The sequence below is a fragment of the Erithacus rubecula genome (genome assembly GCF_903797595.1).
Source record: "Erithacus rubecula genome assembly, chromosome: 11".
NCBI lineage: Eukaryota > Metazoa > Chordata > Aves > Passeriformes > Muscicapidae > Erithacus > Erithacus rubecula.
The window spans coordinates 15,080,580-15,099,833 of NC_136663.1; the positions used below are offsets into that span (position 1 = coordinate 15,080,580).

At 40.5% G+C, this 19,254-nt stretch overlaps 1 protein-coding gene across 10 annotated transcripts in view; it reads right to left on the reverse strand.

Moving 5' to 3' along the window:
• Positions 1–14,212, reverse strand: part of AGFG1 (ArfGAP with FG repeats 1) — a 34,809-nt gene extending 20,597 nt beyond the window's left edge. For 2 of the 10 annotated variants that reach the window (XM_079315612.1, XM_079315605.1), the window contains exons 1-2: positions 13,716–14,209; positions 4,955–5,048 (exon numbers count right to left, since the gene is read on the reverse strand). In XM_079315612.1, coding sequence (XP_079171738.1) covers positions 4,955–5,048; positions 13,716–13,882 — 261 coding nt within the window. In that variant the 5' untranslated portion in view covers positions 13,883–14,209. Of the gene's footprint in view, positions 1–4,954; positions 5,049–13,711 lie in introns of all 10 variants that reach the window. The other 8 variants (XM_079315606.1, XM_079315613.1, XM_079315611.1 and 5 more) reach the window with 7 other exon arrangements.
• Between the last annotated feature and the right edge of the window lie 5,042 nt (positions 14,213–19,254).

Below are 19,254 nucleotides of genomic sequence, written 5' to 3' on the forward strand. Positions count from 1 at the left end.
GCACTTCCAGCATTCCATCTAAGGGAGAACTGTTCTTCCCAAAGTAATGATATTTACCATAAATTAGGTTTTCCATACACTATTTACATTTGTAGTCTGACACTTCAAGAAATTACCTTTGTTTTCAGCTTTGGCAGAAAGCAACAAAGAATACATCCCATTCAGTGCACATCTGGCACAACACAAAGTTAATCAGAAAGGTTTCTGGTTTAAAACCCAGCCTCCAGTAGGATTTCATGCTTTCAGGAGTTCCAAGCAGGGCTCAAAGACTAAAAGAAAAATCCATTTACCTGTTTCCCACAAAAATTAAACTTGTGTTTTGCTTTTTAGGTTTGTTGATGTGTTTTGGGGTTTTTTCCCCCCGTGTGTTTTTACAGAGTTGGGCAAGTGGGGAAGAATAGGCCCACTAAAAAACAGCTAATTAAGAAAAGAATCAGCATTATCCATCAAATTTTGCAGAAACACTGCGAATCTGAGATTTTAGTTATTTCCATTCAAGAGCTATGTATTTCAACTACCAAATAAAGCTTTGCCATGTCATAACTATTTCACTGATAGAGATCGCCAGTGTGTGTGGGAAGGCGGATATAGGAGAGACAAAGGCCTTCTGCTTACACAACACATTGAGCCACCACACTTTAGAAACTCCTGTTAGCATAATTAGGAAGAATAAAAATTCAGTCAGGCCAGCAGAGTTAAGTTCTTTCTCATTAAGAACTCCTGCTCTAGTATGTGGTGAAGGCAGCAAGGCAAGAAGAAGCTCTCACAGGAGACATCCTCCTGGTGACAGAAGCTGCACTTCAACTAGCAAAAAGCACACTACCTGACCTACAAGACTTCTTGAGACCCAGACAAACCACTGCATAGGAAGATTACATGTGTCAGTCTAGTTTAAAAAGCTCTAACAAGATAATACCTTTCAGGAGGCAGGAAAATGCCAAATTAGATTTCTTGTTCTCCCCTTCCCTACCAATACAATATCCCCAGTTATGCACCAAATATAATGCTGACAGTGCAAAGAACTGTACATTACCACATAACAAAACTATGTTCCAAAACATAACACCCTACAAAAAGAAAGATTTGGAAACAACTTCTTTGTGTAAGCAAGTTATAGCTTTGTTTAGCAATTCTGCACTTCTGATGCCAATATTATTCATTAATCTCTGTAGGTTAAAAGAATTTTATACCGCCGGAGTACTGATTTCACAGGCAGTTTGGGTCCAGAAGTTATAATGGTTTCATAAGCACAGTCAAGCCAGTAAATCCTGCTAACAAAGACATTGTTCTACACACAATCAGCTCATGTATCTCTGTATCGTATTAGCAGAACCAGCAATGTACTCCAAGGACACCTGACTGCACAGCTCATGCTGTCAGCACTCATCAGCTCCAGCTTAGGACTGCTCCTTCCACTCCAGGGTTTCTAGGCCACATTCCACACTGAAGGAGATTCTAGGGAAGCATTCTGGTTTGGCCTAACACCAGCTCTGAACCAGACTCAGACTGCTGCCAGTCCTGCAAGAGTACAGGAAACAGAGACTTGCACAGGTGCTATTGAGAGTCAGAAAAATTGGCACCAAACCAAAATTCAGCACTATTAAAATAAGTCAGAGCAGCTGAGCATACCTTCTACTCATTAGCTCAGGTAAACATGGTCTTTGCCCCAGAGTAACAGAGATTTTCTAAACACAAGATCATCAAAATCTTTTTCTTCAACCACATGCATATTAGAACAGGTTATATGGAAAGCCTATAAAATACCTGTCATTTTTCAAAAGGGCAGAAGAAAAACTAACCCTTAACCAGTTCATAATACTATTTTTTATCTTAGGGAAAAAGTTTCTGAATAAATATTCACAGCTATAAAGGCAACAGGAGATTTAGCACCACCTCCAGTTTCTTCAAACAGCGAGTTCACTTCCTACTACCACTGCACAACTGAATCAGGGGCAGAACCAGCACTACCATCATTTGAGGATGAGTATTCAGACAGACACACCTCCATAGTGCTCTCCTCATTATTCCTAACAAGAAAATGTGAAAACACCTCACACTGCTCTTCATGAGGAGAGCAAGGAGATGAACAACACTACCCAGTCAGAACTGTCTTGATCCTTCAAAAGGACTTCAGAAGGCACTTGAGGAATGTCAGCTGGAAGATGCTTACATTCTTGCTGCAGTGACCTAATCCTAGCATTAGCAGAACAGGAGTTCAGCTTTCATACCTCCAGATGACAAAATATAGGTGTCTTCTAATCTGTATAAGGATTTAAAGCTCTGTTTAAAGCAGTAAAAACTCATTTAAAGTAACGGTCAAGCTACCTGTGCCAGAAATGCTATTCACATTTCTTAGAATCTGTATATATGGAGAAGATGGTGCCCCACCCAAGGAAGAGCTGCTCTGAACAATCTCCCCCTGAAACAGTTACTTTGCAGAAACCTTTCAGTAACTGAGTATTTTATCTATGTGTGTCACAAAGAGGGTCATTTACAACAACTGGGAAAAAGTTGGCATTTTAAATATTAGGGAGTGTTTTGGGTATTTTTCTTTCTTTGGTTGAGTGGTTGGGGTTCTTTTCTGGTATTGTTAAAGGACTTGAACCTCACACAAGACACCGACCTTATAAATATCCTTTGAAGGAGAGTGGAAAATTACTTCCTCTAAGAACAACTCAGCACCTCAACTACTTTATCTCATGGAAGTTTTCTTGATATTTTACTTTGTATTCAGAACAAGATCCCTATTGTACAACCATGATCTACTCATCTGGAAGCAAAAAAGGTTATTGAGGCCTTGTTCATCTCGGAGAAAGACTAGAACAAAAAAGTTGGAATGAAAGTATTTAAAAAGTTACAAAAAACTGGAAGCTAAACATGGTAGATTACCAAAAAAGTTGAGCTTCTTTTAATCTGTATCACTGTACAATTGTTTTAACTGTTGATATTACAACGTTGGACAATTCCACGTTTGAAAGGTCTTATTTTAGGAAATTTTCTTTCTTCCTACACACAAAAGAGCCTCCCATGCTGAACAGCAAGCTAAGCAAAAAAACATTTTTTGTGAGGTCAGATGAATTTCCTCTGTCCAATACATTATCTTATCTGCAGATAAGTATTCCAAAGTCCAATACCAACCAGAGAAAGCAAAATGCCTATTTAACTATGCAATATAAAATACAACACTGTGAAAACATATTTAACTAAGTTTTAAACTTCCAACAGTGTTTAAAGCAATAATCACTGATGTTCAGTATCTGAGAACTCCTTAAATCCACCACAAATACTTACAAGTATCTAATCAGTTCTACTTAAGAATTAAAGCAATAATCAACAACCTAAAACTAAATTCAGAAGGACATCTTCATTTATGAGGCAGTTCATTTAAATCATTACAATTCTCTACTTAGAGAATTACAAGTGCAAAGACCTTCACTTTTGAAACAGAACAGCACTGCAGAGGTCTGCCAATTTTTTTATGCCTATAATAAATTACATATCAATTAAATCATTATGATTAGCAGACTAGTCATGGCTATAATGAGAAGGACAACCACATTAATCAGTTGAGAAGAGATCACTTAAGGTTCCAGATCACTGAAAACAAACTCATAGCACTCTCTAGACTCTGCAAGTTCAGCAAAAAATGAAATTAAAACAAATGCCAGGAGAGAGCTACAAACACACATTTTCCTTCACACTTTGTGAAGCTTAAAGCAAAGCTGGACTTTACAATCTAATCTTATGGAAAGAGCCTCCAACACACTCTATGTGAATCCACAGAAGACTATTTATTAAATTTCCCTATGCGAAAAGGCAGCAATATGCACTATACATATACACACACATATGCAATGCTCTACAGTTTTAAAAACCCAATCAATCTAAGCCATCAACAGTATTTTATGAAGTCTGGGAGAGTTCAGGCCTTGTTCTAGCTCTGTCTAGGAATCATCCACCAACAGTCATTTCAACAAATAATGCACATTTAGCAGGGTAGAAAAAGAAATTACTACTCCTGTTTTCATTCTTCAACCTGACAGTTATGAATGGACCAACTTTAAACAAGTTCAGCATTTTACTGAATGATGGGATTTATCCCCACAAAGCTTCACAAAAGCACACTAATAAAACACTCCTAGCCTACAATCAATAGTTCCACTAAACAAGATACAGATACAATCATTGTGAAGCAGCACCTTATCTAGTTCTAACAGAGGCAAAATCTGCCTCTAAAATCTTCAAGGCTATAGCATGGTATTAAACACAAACTTCACCCTCAAACTGAAGTCAGCAATAGCCACATCCAGGGCTTATTAATTGCTCTGTGTATTCCCACAGAGCCAATCCAACAGTTAACTCATATTTTTGTTTCTATTAAAAAGAACAAAAAGTCAGTATGCTAGAACTTCTCCTCTTCAAAACTGCCACAAACCACTCACTAGATAATAATTTCTCCCTTTCCTTCCTCTCTCAATAACATTCAATATGGATATACTTTTATTAAGTAGAGAGGCTATTAAAACTACTAGAAGACTTTCTGACACCAAGTGTGAACAAACACAGCTACAAGCTGTATTTTTGTATTTATTTTTGTCACAGTACATTCTTTCAGGAAACACTGATGCAGTCAGTTTCAGTTCTGAGCTTACAGGAAAGAAAAAAAGACGGCTGCATATTGCCTTATGCAAAATCAAAAGAAAACCCAATTCAGAAATAATGATCATGTGAATGTGGACTGTCTGGGTTGGGCAATAACACTATGATGATCTGCTACCCAATGAAACAAGCTTTTCAGAAGCCTCATTTCAAATGATGCTGGCTTCAAAACACTTCTGTCTAGCTTTTGGAAAAAAAAATACAAAAAAACCACCCCAAAAAAAAATCTTAAAGTAGTATTTTCAACTTTAATACTGAAGTGCCAAATTCAGTTTATTCTCCAAATAATACTTACTTCATTTCCATGTTTCTGCAGAAATTCTATTTCCTGTTGTGTGAATGTAGTCATTGAAATCGACTTCACTCTGTGGGGTGGATTCAAGCCCCGCCTGAAAGAAGCAAGAAGTATTCAGCATTTGGGAAATCTGTCATCCTACAAGCACATTTAATGCTACAACTAGAAATCAAGTCAGTTTTTAAAATCAGGAGCCATCTCTGTAAAGCACACTCATTCTTGGTACTGCCATACACCTTCAGGCTGTGCAAGCTTTTCTCCAAGTAACTCAATACACAAAGCAGAATAGCAGAACTTCAGGGGAGACCAATATTCACAATCACTCAAAGTCACTCCAGCACTTTCTATGCAAATTAAAGAAAACAAAATTAGACTTTCTTTCTTAAATCCTAATCTGCTTCACTCTTGCCTCTACCTTTTGTATCTCACTCTTGGCTTCCTTCATTGTAGTTTCCTTTCCCTCTAACTCCTTCCTCATTTTGATCTCTTATTACAACTTCTACACAGTAAGTAGATTTCTTCAAGCTAAACTGCCCAGCTCAGTCTTTTTCTCTTGCTTTAACCTACATTTCCTGTTTCCTTACAGCATCTTTTTCTAGTTTACTTTTTGTTCCAGCACTCACAGAGGCTTACTCCTCTTCCTGAACACTACAGAAGTAACCACAACAAAAGCAGAAATACACTGATTTTAGCATGCTCCCAAACGAGAGATACCATTGCTAATGTCACAGCTCCAAACGTGAGCAGCTCTGCCCTTAGCCCAGACTGGCACCACTCTCACTCACATCCACGCCAAGCTGCTGCAGCAGGGCCAGCAGAACTCCAGGCACCTGTGCTGCCAGTCTGACACTGCCAAACCCAGTACAGTCACAACCTGCAAGCACAGAGAAAACCTGCTGAGCATCAGCACCAGGGTAACAAAAAGCTTGCTTTCTTCTCAAACTCCTTCTTAAATACATGCTAACTACTGCTTTTGCCCACAAAAACTGCCAATCAAACCCAAGCTGTGCTTTGCCCAATGGATGCAAGAACATTCCATACCACATGTGCAAAGTGGAGACACTCAGGTAATACCATGGGGCCAGTTTAACACAGAGGTTAATCAGGCCTGGATTTCTGAAATACAATCTCAAAAAAACAATACACATTAACCATGAGATATCAAAGCACACAAAAAGCATTCCATGGATGTAATATGGGCCTAACAAATCACTAAGAAAAGCAACTGATAGCTGTATTGCTTGTATTTATCCCTACACTTAGAATCCTAAATTTCGTTTAGATTACTTTCAAGAATAAAAAAAAACCAAAACAACACTGACATCTAATTTAGGACAAACAGTTGTTTTCTTTAAACTCCATGATTATCCGAAGAACGTTAACTATAAATTAAACTGTTATCCATCAGAATAGCCCATGATAAAAATCTGATATTCCAAATATTAACATTATATTCAACTTTGACAGAAAAATTTTAGCACTTCAAGTTTTCCAAGTAAGTCTAATTAGAAAAATACTAAATGCACAAAAATGCTGTGCATTTAGCTTGCAAATTCACCTTCACACCTAAATTCAAGTGTACTTGTAAGACAATTCTGATCCTGTGTTAAAAGATTTCCACATTTTTAATCAGAAGTTGAATACAGGTTAAAACACTAAGCAGTAACATTTTAGCCTAAGTTTCATGAGAAAACAAACTTAAGATAATCACTCTTGGATTAACACTTGAATAAACATTAATTGTATTTTGCTAAGAAATGCAGTGATTTTGAGTACATTAAAAGCAGAAGTCATTTACAAACCTACAGGAATATAAAAATGAGTTTTACAGAATACTATTTGATTCAGTAAATTTTTGAATTTGGAGCAGCGGACATTGGACTCCACAGTTCTTGACAAGGTAAGAAGTTTCACTGAAAGAGGTTTTAAGATAGTTGATTAAACTATCTTCTCTCAAAATATTTAAATTTCTTGGTTAATTAAAGTTACCAATTTAACATCTTTCATCTAGCTGTATTATCTACATCACAAATTATTATCTACATCACAAATCACATTTATTAAAATACTATAATATTATCTAAGATTTTTTGAACTAAGTACGTATTTTAAAATGATGCAATTTAAAGCAAATCTGTAGGAGTTCTATGCAGTTGACATTCATTGTCTCAGACCTGGTGCTAGGATTAGGTTTTACTTATTTTTGGGTTTTAAGAGAAACACCTTCTTGGTCTGTGCCTGCAAGTAATTACTTTCATTAAATGGCACTTGTAGCATCACATATTGAGTGACAGCATAGAAACAAAGTTGACATCCACCTGACATTTCACACGGATCTGGCTCCATCAAATGTTAGATGACAATTACTGCCCCTTGCTTTTACAGCAAGTATAAAAGCAGTTTTGTCTGCCTTAGCCTGTTCAATTTACTCTCCTCCCAGTAATTACAATAGCAGCACAGTTACGCAGTTGTAAACTATTTAATGACTATTTAAAAGCCAGAGCTATTCAGTAACACATTCACATGTTTCCCAGCACAGGCTGTATATCTCAACTTCCCCACTAGCTCCTGCTGGAAATTCCCTTTTGCAGTAAGTACAGTTTCAGTGCTCTGTTGTACCCATGTTTGCAATTTCAGGGCACTGCACGAGTTCTTTAAGATGCACCTATTCTACACTGATCTTCCAGAGCTCTTCAGAGCATTTACATCAGCAAATACTGATATCTTCAGCTCTATTAAGCAAAAATATTAAATGTGGTTGAAGCCTAGATAAGATTTTGTTAAATCTCAGAGACTTCCTCCATGCCCCTCTCTCCAGTGAAGACTTCAGATATATAAGACTTCATAAGGTTTTAAAAGGTTCCCTGATATACACATTATATCCACATGGGATAAGATGAATTCACATTTGTCTTGTGCCATCCTGCTAAAAGAAGGAAGACATCCCCCCTTAAAGATCAGATCGTCAGATGTCTGGCAGGATGAAAGAGAGCATAGCACCACGTCAGTGGTCCTGGAGGACTGGAAATTCTGAACAAAACTTTAAAAGCCATAATCTAAAGAAAATTATAAAGCTGCAATAATGTACATTCAAGTATTTATGTCCACTGAATACGGCAAAGGATGCAGGGAATCTATGTAAAGCTTTCTCTTATACTAAAGCAGCCTCAGAAATCAGCCCGGAACAAGGAATTCGGGACAATAAGCTGCACACCAACACAGCCCAAACATATGCATTATGTTCCTTAAACAAATTACTTTCATTCTACCATTAGAACAGCAAACTCTCTATTTTTTCTTTTTTTTTATGATTTATAACTAAATTTCTAACTAACTGAATTGCCTGGAATTTCCCTAAAAGAGAGCAGTTATGAGATTTTTGAAATAGGATTCAAGGATCAACCCTTCCTAACTTACAGATATTATTTAATGACCCAAATGATTCACAAACAGCTCATCTACATATGGGGGAAGCTTATTGGTAGATAGCCAAGCGCAATTATCCCTTATGAGGAACTAATAAACCTCCTTTTTCATAGGAAAAATGCTTCTTTCCTTGTATTTGACAAGTGTTTCACCAGTTCTAATGCTTTACAGTACTCCCTATTTAACAGGGCACAGAGTGGATTACAGTCCCTTAGTGCAAGTTATCCATGCCTAAATTTAAATTGACCCTGAACAAGTATTTAGAAGCTGCCCCTGTGCAGAGGCACCAGTTACTCCCTTCCCTACAACAGAGCTCCCGGGGAAGGCAGAACCAAACACTACCTCAGCACTTCAACCAAACTGCAGCTCTCTCCTCCCAAGAGGCCCTGGGGAAAGACGACAGACTAAGACAATTCTGCCATCTGCACTTATCCAGCACACCACAGCTAGAACATCCCACACAGAAATCCCACTCATCACTGCCAACTTCAGGCTCAGCAGCGATCATTGCTGTGGAAGAGCACTGTGACCAGAGCTTCCAGCCCAGAGATTCTCCTCCACTGACCCTCACGGAGCTTCAGAGAACATGAGACCTCTGTTCTCCAGAGGGCATTGTTCAACTGGTGCCCTCACAAACAAAGGAAGCTTTAAGGCCACTGACACAGGATTCTGCAGTCTGGCAACTGAAATATTAAACATTCAAAACACAGTCAACAAGCAGTGGATATTTGTTACTAACATATTTAGTGGCAAATTATAGTTGAACTTGTGATTGTTGGCAGAGCAGCTGTCTGCAAAGGCCAGGGCTGGGAACGGAGGAAAAAGCCTGGCAGAAGAGAGGGTCCTTTTCGTGGGAGGAATGGTGGGCAGACGGCTGCCCAACACTGCCAATGTCCCCTGGATCAGATTTTAACACCATCTCGAGTTTAAGTCAGCAAAATCTGACCCCCTAAAAAGCAGGAAGTTTACCAGGCAAGTCAAATACTGAGCCATTATACAGCACCCCACACCCCCAGGTGTCAAAAAACCCCAATGTCACAGCATTTTTTATTATTTCTGTGCTACTGCAATTAGCAAAAAAGAATATAAACAGCACTGGCCATTCCTGATACTTGTAGACCTCCCTGGAGACCCGCCGCCATCTCACAAGCTCATTTATTTTTAATAGCAGACGACTCATACACACATTTTGAAGCAGAGTTAAGGTTAATTTAGGTTTTTTCTTTAAAAATACCCAAACATTCTTTCTGAACTGTACAGTGTTCATTGTGGTACAGAGATATTTCCTTTCTCTCCTGCCCTGCAACTGAAAACAAGAAATATAGTAACACAGAAAATATCCTTTATATATATACACACACACACAGAGACACAGAACACATGGAGTCCTTTTCCAAACACGCTCCAAAAGAAAGGACTGAAAAGTCATGCTAACACAATCACCTTCACTGTAGCATTGTTTATTTACACTATTTTAATTTCTGCTAAACTTCCTCTAAAGAAAGAACAATAACTCATCACCACTGCAGAGAGACGTTATAGTTTGTTACTAATCTATCTGCCATCAAATACTTCTATCTGGCTGATATAGAAATCCCCTACCCATGAAAATTTTAAATTTAAAATTTCAACTAAGAGCATCACACGGAGCCAGAAGAAGGCCAACAGTTGTAAAAATAAAAAAAAAAAAGCATAAAAGGGCTTTAGCATTTCTCAAAGTACCTATTATGTTCTAGACATTCCTTGTTGCTGAACAAGAGACTTCCTAAGTAAGTTGGGAAGGAGTTAAGAGTAGTGAGAGAAAGCCTTAATTATCACATCAGCAGATACAAAAAAGAGTCAAGATTAAATAAAAAATAATAATATAATACAAAACATGTGCAAGTGAATTCAAACAGGGATATTTTCCATTGGAGAACTGAAAAACATGTTCATTTTATCAAAGTTGGGAGCGAGCTGACTGCAAGTGCTACAGAAGTACTTGAAAGCAGAGATGCACAGACAGCTGAGATACAAGGCAGAGAGGCATTTGATAAGACAAAGGGAAGGATGTCACTGTCAGCAGGCCACATGGGAGCATCCAGGAAAACAATAGTCATAGCTACCAACATAATCCTTTGAATCAAAGGAGTTCTGTTAAACCAAAATAATCTCCCTGCCAACATTTCCCAAGATGCGAGTTCGCTGTAATAAAGAGAAATCTTCCTGTGGTGTATGACTGTAATCCTTGACCTGAGAACACTGCTCCTCCAGAACAACCTGAAATGATTGTGTGGATAGTTCCATATAGCCTATATTCTTGTACAATACCAAAAAGTTGTATTACCTTGTGCGATGCCAGCACACTTCTTTTGCCTACACAAAGAATTTAAACACGGGGAAGTATTTAACAGGAACCAAATTCACACCACTGGGCATGAACTTTCTCCTGCATGCACTATTCTGCACAGCAAAACTTGTGCTCCGGTAAACCTGATCACTTCTGGCCACTTAAACCCCAGGTACTATGGAAAAAACCTCCTGTCATTCACACTTCTGACTTGGCACCTTTAACATTTAAGTCAGAAACAGATTTTTTTAGCAAAACACTAGTTCTGTCATTGTTCTAAGCAGCATATGAACAAGCTAGTAGATGGAATAGTAGGTTTTTAAAGCAAAATCTAGTAATACATAGCATCACTCTTTTGATGCACACGAAATACTTAAGGGAAATTTAGGATGGATCCAGGATTAAAATTTTGGATGTGAATAGACAGCCCTTGCCAGGAGAATTAATAAACACTTCAGAAAACTAGTAAAAAAAGTTATCCTACAGTTTTAAACTTCAAAGAGGAGTTTAGAGTTCACTGTATCCAGAATAACATGCCTATTTAAGATGATACTGATGTTAGCAATCATTTTTAATTAATTGAGAAACCTTTCAGAAAGAGACTTTAATCTACTAGTATTTTAATCTAGCATTGGGCACTTCATACTTGAAAAAACTAATCTACCTGACTCCAAGAATACTTCCTGTACTAGATTAGAAAAAAAATAATTAAAACAAGAAGCAATGCAAGTCCTTCACATAGCATATAAACAAGATAAAGTACTAAGATTATTAAAGCCTTACAGTAAAGCAAGTACTGTGAGGCAGAACACAAACAGCCATTAAGAACTACAGAAGCAGTAGTACTTCTCTATTTGCCATTATGTGGTTTGTTCACAAGTAATTTCCCTACACTGTGGAATTCTACAGTGAAAAGCATTTGGAAATAAGTTGTTTGAAGAACTGTTCTGACAGAAGTGTTAAAAATAAGCATCCTACTGGCTAGGTGTTAAACAATGCATATGATCCTGCACACATAGTTTATGGAAGTTGTTTCAAATTGACACAAAGGAGCAAATCTAAATTTATTTTAGAGGGAAGCTTTAAGCCCTCTTACCAGTCGTTTACTCCAGCTGTAAGTGTAGGTGTTACTAACTGTAACAACCAAACATGTTTGAGGTTGCTTTTGTACAGCAAGACAAAAACACCGCATATTTAGAATGAAAATTGCATTTTATTGGAATACCAATACATTAACCATGTTTTTGCAGCTAGCCGCCCTCCTTTAAGCATGGTAACTAACAAATGATAGTCAACTTAACACCAAGTGGCAGCTGTCCCCTGCTTATGAGCTGGCTGTACATCCTTTTGGTTGCTATAAATTGGACTATGCACTTTAGTAGTCCATACCTCCCATCCAACAGATAGATACTGAACCCACACTAAGCATCTCAGCAACATTCACAATATATTTGTTGTCTATTTAAGGCTAAGAAGCCTGAAAAATAAAGACAAACACTCTCATGGTACAGCTTTATCATGCTGTCAGTTTAACCCAGTAAGAACATGTGCAACCATTAAATAAGCTCAATGCAGTAGCTTAAAATAGTTTCACATGCCGGCACAAATAAGTTTGCTAAGAGAACAAACAATAGCCAGAGATGGCTGACTGAATGGCATGTATGTGTGAAAAACTAGAGACTCTTTTCAATTTCACAACCTATATGTATTTTCTGTACTTGCAAGTCTGTTCAGAAGCCTACATAAAGTGGACGAACCCCAAGTCTAATTAGTTGTCTCTTAATATAAAAAGCAGTTTGTTCCATGGAAATTCAGCAAAGCACTAACATATTTGCTTTATTTTGCATTTCAACATAATTACCAACTTTGTTCTACAACACCAAACCTCACCTGGAAGGGTTGTTTGAGGTAGTAAGGGGACAGAAATTAGTTCAGACTCCTGAACTCCTTTAATGAACTCAAACCCTAAGAAACACCAATCTGTATCCTTTGACATATATTTATTACTTCTTTGGTTACTCTTTGATTCTGTTCCATTCCATTAGCACAATTAGCTACAGAATCATATAAAAGCAAACAGATACAGCTAAGGAGACAGCGGGGTCTCTTCCCCCAAATTATGGATATGTGACTGAAATTCACAACTGACTGACCACAACTCATAGTTTCATACACACTATCTCTGGGGTGGAAAAGGGAGGAGTAGTGGGGAGGTCCATACAGGAATGAGGAACAGGAAAAATGCAATCACTTTATCAGAGCCAATCCCTTTCCAAGGTTTATACATATAGTTTGAAGGAAACAGTCGATGTAAGAAGAAAAAAAAAAAACCCAACCACCTTCTACTTTTCTCATCAAGTCTCTTAAACCATTGGGGCTGTAGTTTATCGACTGAGACAGAGCTTAAGGACTAATCTTACAAACTACACCAAGCAGAACCCGACGCACATAAAGCTATGCTGGTGGTTTAACTTAAAGTAATATCTGTAAACGTATTCACGACAGAGTCAGTATCCTCACATCTTTAAGGCTGTCATGACAGTGAACTGCTCACCCACGTGCCCCTTCCCTTTCCTCAAGTATTGTCGCACACTTGTTTAATTAACCACCCCTCCGACACGTCCGTGGGGCGGTGGCGCTCCGAGCGCGCTCCCCCTACGTGCCGGAGAAACCTCCCCAGGATCGCCCCGGCCCCGCACACCCGCCGGCGGCCGCCACCTCCGCACCGGGGGCTCCGACGGGGATTTCCAGCGAACGCGGCCGGGAAAGCCTCCCGTGGCCTCCTCCCCTTCCCTCCCCGGGCGAGCCCCCCGCCCGCTGCCCTCCGACGTGGCCCAGCCGGCAGCAGGAAGGGCGAGCGCCGGGGAGCGGCGGCGCGGCGAGACCCGCGGCGGAGCTGCACCGCCCGGCCGCCGCCGCCCTGCGGACGCGTCCCCCGGCGGCCGGGGGCGGAGGTCACCGCTGCCGGGGGGATGAAGCCGGCGGTCCCCGCCCGCACTCACTCACAGGATGCCGGAGCAGGAGGTGCACACGAAGCTGCCCACGGTCATGTCGGTGTAGGTGGGGCCCCGCTGGTCGCAATCGAAGCACTTGCGGTTGGGCGGGAGGCTGCTCATCTCCCGCAGCAGCTTCAGGTGCTTCTCCTCCTGCTTCCGCTTGGCGCTCGCGGCCATGGCCCCGCCGGCGAGGGACGGCCCGGCACGGCGCCGGGCCCCGCTCACACCCCGGCGGCGGCGGCGCTCCGGGGCTCGGCCGGCGGGAGTGGGGCCGGGCGGGCGGGGGGGTGAGGGGAAGACGGGAGGAAGGGGCGGGGAGGGCACAACCGGCGCCTGCCGGCGGGCCGGTGCGGGAGCGCGGTGGCCCCTGACGCGGAGCGGCGGCCCCAAAAAGGAGAGAGCGGACGGAGGCCGCGGCTCGGGGGAAGCAGCGGCGGCGGCGGCACCGGGCCCGGGGCGGCGGAATGACGAGCCCGGGCGGAACCTGCGCGACACCTTTATGAGCTCAGCGAGGAGATGGCGGCGGCGGCGGAGCCCCGCGCGCCCGCCCGCTGCAGCGCCCCCTATCGCGGGGGAGGACGCACTGCATCCCCTCCCTCCCCTCGCGCCGCGACCCCGGCCCGGGGCGGCGCCTCCCGCGAGGCCGAGTCACCCCGCGTGACCCGGCGGGGCGGGGGTCAGTGCTGTGGGGAATCCCGATGGAAAAACATCAATAAAAAGTGAGTGCGGTTAGACCTCTCGGGGAGGAGAGGACCGTCTCCTCGCTGAGCGGGGTGCTCGCGGTGGGCTGTTCCCCTCATAGCACGCGGTGAGCGCCAGGCAGTCCCCGCCGCCCACAGCTCCTGGTGGGCAGCGCGCTCAGACCGGCTGGGGAGAGCGGGAGGCGAAACAGTGACCACCTGCTCGTCCCCACCCAGCCCTGCCGCTGCCCCTCTGAGTGTCCCAAAAGTGTGGAAATCCAGTCAGGAGCGTGGCGAGAGCGGAGGCGCTCCCGGTCCCAGCCCCGCTCCGGGCTCCTGGCGGCGGGGGCGCCCCGCGGGCCGGGCCGGTGGCGCAGTTCGTGCGGATCGTCGGTGCGGATTGCAGCAGGCAGCGGATTTGTGGGGAGAACACCCCCGCGGGTCTGGCTTTTTTGGGACAGAGGTGAGAAATGCACAGTTTGCCTTTGGGAGTTTGGTGCCCTGGTGGCTGTTCCTCATCAGAGGACAGAGCAGAGCCGGCAGTCACGTACATCTGGTACCCGAGAGGAAACCCCAGTCAGCCCCTGATCCACAAAAATGTGTTTGTTCCACACAAAGGTGCCTAAAGGAGTACTTTTCAACAGTGTGTGAAATCAACGTAAAAAAAAAAAAAAAAAAAAAAAAAAAAAAAAAAAAAAAAAAAAAAAAAAAAAAAATTAAAAAAATTATGTTTATATTTCAGTGATTTCATTTACAAAATACCCCAGCAACACTATGTATGATTAAAATCTTTTAAGGTTTAATGATTCCCAGACAATGTATTTAGGGTCAAGTTTTGTGTCCCTGACGTCAATACACCTAGGAGCAAGATCTGATCCACTGTATTTTCCTCATAGTTTTAGTTAAGAAATCTAGGACTAGGTGTTCAGCATCAATAATCTGTCCTTCCTCTTCTGATTCCTCTGGATGTGCTAATTTGCATGAGCTGATCAACAAGTTCTAAGTTTGAAACACAGAAGGCAATGCTCTAATTCTTCTCCTAGTATGGATAGCAGGAGCTGTTCAAAGTGAAAAATAAACCCTAAATAATGTCCGATGCTTAAATAGCATTCTTAAGAGTAAACAGGAAATATTTCCAGTTTTATAAGGACCAAATTCTCACTGCTTCCTCTAATTTTTCACATCTCTATGAAATGCTAATATTCTTGTTATTCAGAAGGTTTCATTTATTTTGCCTTTTACAAAACATGCTAACATTGTACCTTTGCCAGTTACCTCAATGACCTAAAGCAGATGGCCTAAATTTAGAAAAAAAAAAAAAAAATTGAAGGTTAAAAAACAGGTTGTTTTTTTGTTCCTGGAAAATCCTTTGGAGAGCAGTGATTGGCCACCCACCTGCTGCAGCAGAGAGTTGCTACATGCAGTCAGGTTTTGTTTCAACCAGAGTCAAAGGTGGTTTGTAACTGAAGCAGGAACATGCAGCTTGGACTGCTCGAGTCACGACTGTTCTCACGCGGATGTCACACAGGAACAGCTGCTAATAAAAACAACATCCCTGTCATTGACATTGTCAGTAAAATGTGCAACTGAGCTCCCAGGGAAAATCCCAGCACTGTTTAAGTCAATCAGATAGCTCAGTAGGAATCTTCTGGCTCCAATTTGCTTTGTGAAGAAACAGTTCTGCCGTTATTCTGGTGCCATTCTGGCATTAACCTACGTTAACATTAATGTGGTTTAGAAATCATTTTTTGTAAATATAAAGCTCTCCATTCTGTATCTTATGGAGCAAATTTACCCCAGGAAACTACAGAATGAGACTTTAGGGGTGTGTGAGGACAGACCTTGTTACAAATGAGATATGTGGGATTCAGGTTCTTGTGGGCACACCATGGGTTCCTACAATCAGGTACCTAAACCTTACCCTCCTGTTTCCCATAGGAACTCGTGCCTAAGGAATACAAGGCCCTATGTATAACTGTGTGTATAATACTGTTGACACATAGGGATCTAAAAACTGGCTGTGGTAACTTCCAGCCCTGTTTCACCTGCCCACAAGCAATAACATAAATTATGCTCATCTTCTGCTCCTGTTTTTTCTATTTCTTTTAGCTAGCATTAATTCCCTCAAAGCAGCTGGCCTGTGTTTTCTCTAAATCGCTAAAGGAAAATATCCACAAATAATACACACAAATAAAAATGCTACTCTTCCATTCTACTTCTTGATTTTCCTTTTCATTACATATTTTTCTGTTTCTCTATGCTAGAACCCGAATTTCCTTTCCTGCAGCTTCTCTGTCAAAATTTGTTCTTCATTCTCTCCTTCTAATGACCAGATTTCTGCAGTTGGAAATATACTGGCCAGCTGTTTATTCCAAAAGTGCTTAATCCCTGCTGCACCCACTACAGCTTTTAGCATTAAAATTAATTTCTTAACCAGAGGTAAAACAATTATTTTTTATGCTTGCAACATTTCTCTTTACATAAGAAACAGAATTTAATATTCCAGTCATGGGTAATGATATCTGAAAGATGTTCCTTCGGTAAGCTCTTAAATATGGGCCAATAGGGTATAAATTATAATATACAAACACATAATCTAGGGGATTTATTGTCAGGACCAAAAGAAACAAGAGTCTCAGAACGTACATTTGGGAGATGAATAAGACGTTCTCTGTTTGCCACTAGGATTGAGGTCAATAATATCCACTTTAAAGCAATTAACCCAGCAGGATAAGTGACGTGAAAATTATCATGCTGAAAGGCTAATGGGCTATTAAATCCATCTTGCTTCACCACTGATGGGCATACAGAATTAATCCTGGGATTAGGTATATCGGATCGGTGGTAAACTGCTACCTCAATATTTGTATATGAAGGGTTTTCTGAAAATGCTAGGAAAGAATACAGCCAGAATGTTCACTCATATGCTCTATTCAAGGTTCAGTCTACTGAGCATAAATTAGTGTGTCTGTGCCTGGCCTTATTCAAGCAGTAGCTTTTTATTAATGGATACATTTTGGTAAGAGATCAGAACAAGAGAAAGTCATAGTAATGGTTATATAAATCATACTGCCTGTTGACAGTTATTTAAATCTGGACAATTGCAAGAAAATGGACAGACAAATATGATTGAATTACAGCATTATCTTTACTTGCAATGCCATTTGCCTTGGACATTTCCCACCCACTGCTATGATATTAACATACTATAAAAAGGTAAATGATGGAAAGCTCTGTCTTTACCCTTAACAGCTGTGAATAAGAAACTGGCATCACAATAAAGAGAAAGGCACAGTTACATCACCTTGGGATTGTTGTAATGAACAAGTTAGTGGTCTGTATTTTTTAATGTCATCTTTTATTTGTGTGACATACACCTAATTCATTTGGAGTAATATGGTGTAGGAAACGGTATTCGGTCACCATATTATTCTCCCTGCTTTCTAGACTGGCCAGTGATGTTGAAAGGTTATCAATATTTCAACCTTGCACCTTTATTTGACACAGTTCTTGAATTTCCATCGTGCCTTAAGTGCACAAGATCATATTCCAGTTTGTAATCACAGACTAGGCAGTGGAAAGAACATGCCTATATACAGTTGCACTGAAGGCAAAATATCTGTCATGGAATATCTCATATGCAAGGCAAATGCATTTAATTTTTAAGTTCATCTTTACAGTACATTTATTTTTAGAGTGTGTGCCAATGTTTCTATTACTGTTTTTGTTTGTATTGGTTTATCATTAATCTATGAAACCCTGTGGTTGAAAGATGCTTTATAGGCTGTCACAGAGGTTTTGGGAAAATTATTGTTTCATGCATCCTTTCAGAGGAACATGCCAGAGGAGAGTGGAACCCACAGAGTATATTCATATTTGATCCTGCAGCAGCAATAGAAATATAATGGTAAGTCATATAATATTATACATTTGCTGGAACTTCCCACAGGAATGTTGGCAATACACAAGGAAGCCCAGAGTCTATGGGTAGAAGAAACAAGTTGTGAACCTGATATGGATAAAATGACAAGGTTGTAAAAAACAAACAAACAAAAAACAAACCAAACCAACCAAACAAAAAGTTTTAGGAGACCAGTGGGAAAGGCAGAACTTGATGGTGATAAGATAGTTCAACTCTTCAACTCTTTTGGTTCTAAATTAGAAGAGGGAGAGACTGAATTTAAACAGACATCTAAACCCCAACAGCTTCTGTAGTATTTGCGTGCATAAAGTACAGAACCAGGAAATGCTCTCCCAATTCTCTGAGCAGGAACAGCTTAATTTTCACATTAAAGTTTAAAGACTTAAGTTATTTCTTGACCTATAAATGAGATTTGTATTTAAAGCCCAATGTATTTTGAAGTTCAGTTCTTCAGTACCTTTTCCACTTGATGAGCATTTCCTAGCTGTTTTCTGTAAAACTCCCATGGGAGTGAAGAGAGGACTATTGCTTCCCACTAATGAATCTAAATTATTGATTAGTCAGTCTAATTTGTGGAAACTGCTATTGGTTATTGCTGTCTTAGAAGTGCCTTAGATTGGGCAAAAAGAAATACAGGTAATTTCACCAAGATCTTCAGTGAGTGAAAGAATATTAAAATAGATAGGAGAAACAGCATATCCAGCCAGTGTTCTTTTATTTGCCCACAATTTACAAAACTCACATGTTCTCTTTCATACTTCCCTAGAATTTATTTATTTTAATAAACATTACTTTGAGGCTGATTTAAAGAACACTAGAGTAGAACTAACTGTTCTGAGCAGACATCTTTCAGTGCTCTTAGTGACCCTGAAGCAGTGTCTACAATTGGAATCTAGAAAACAGGTCCATAACTTTCTAATTCTCTAAGGAACCTGATTATATAAAGA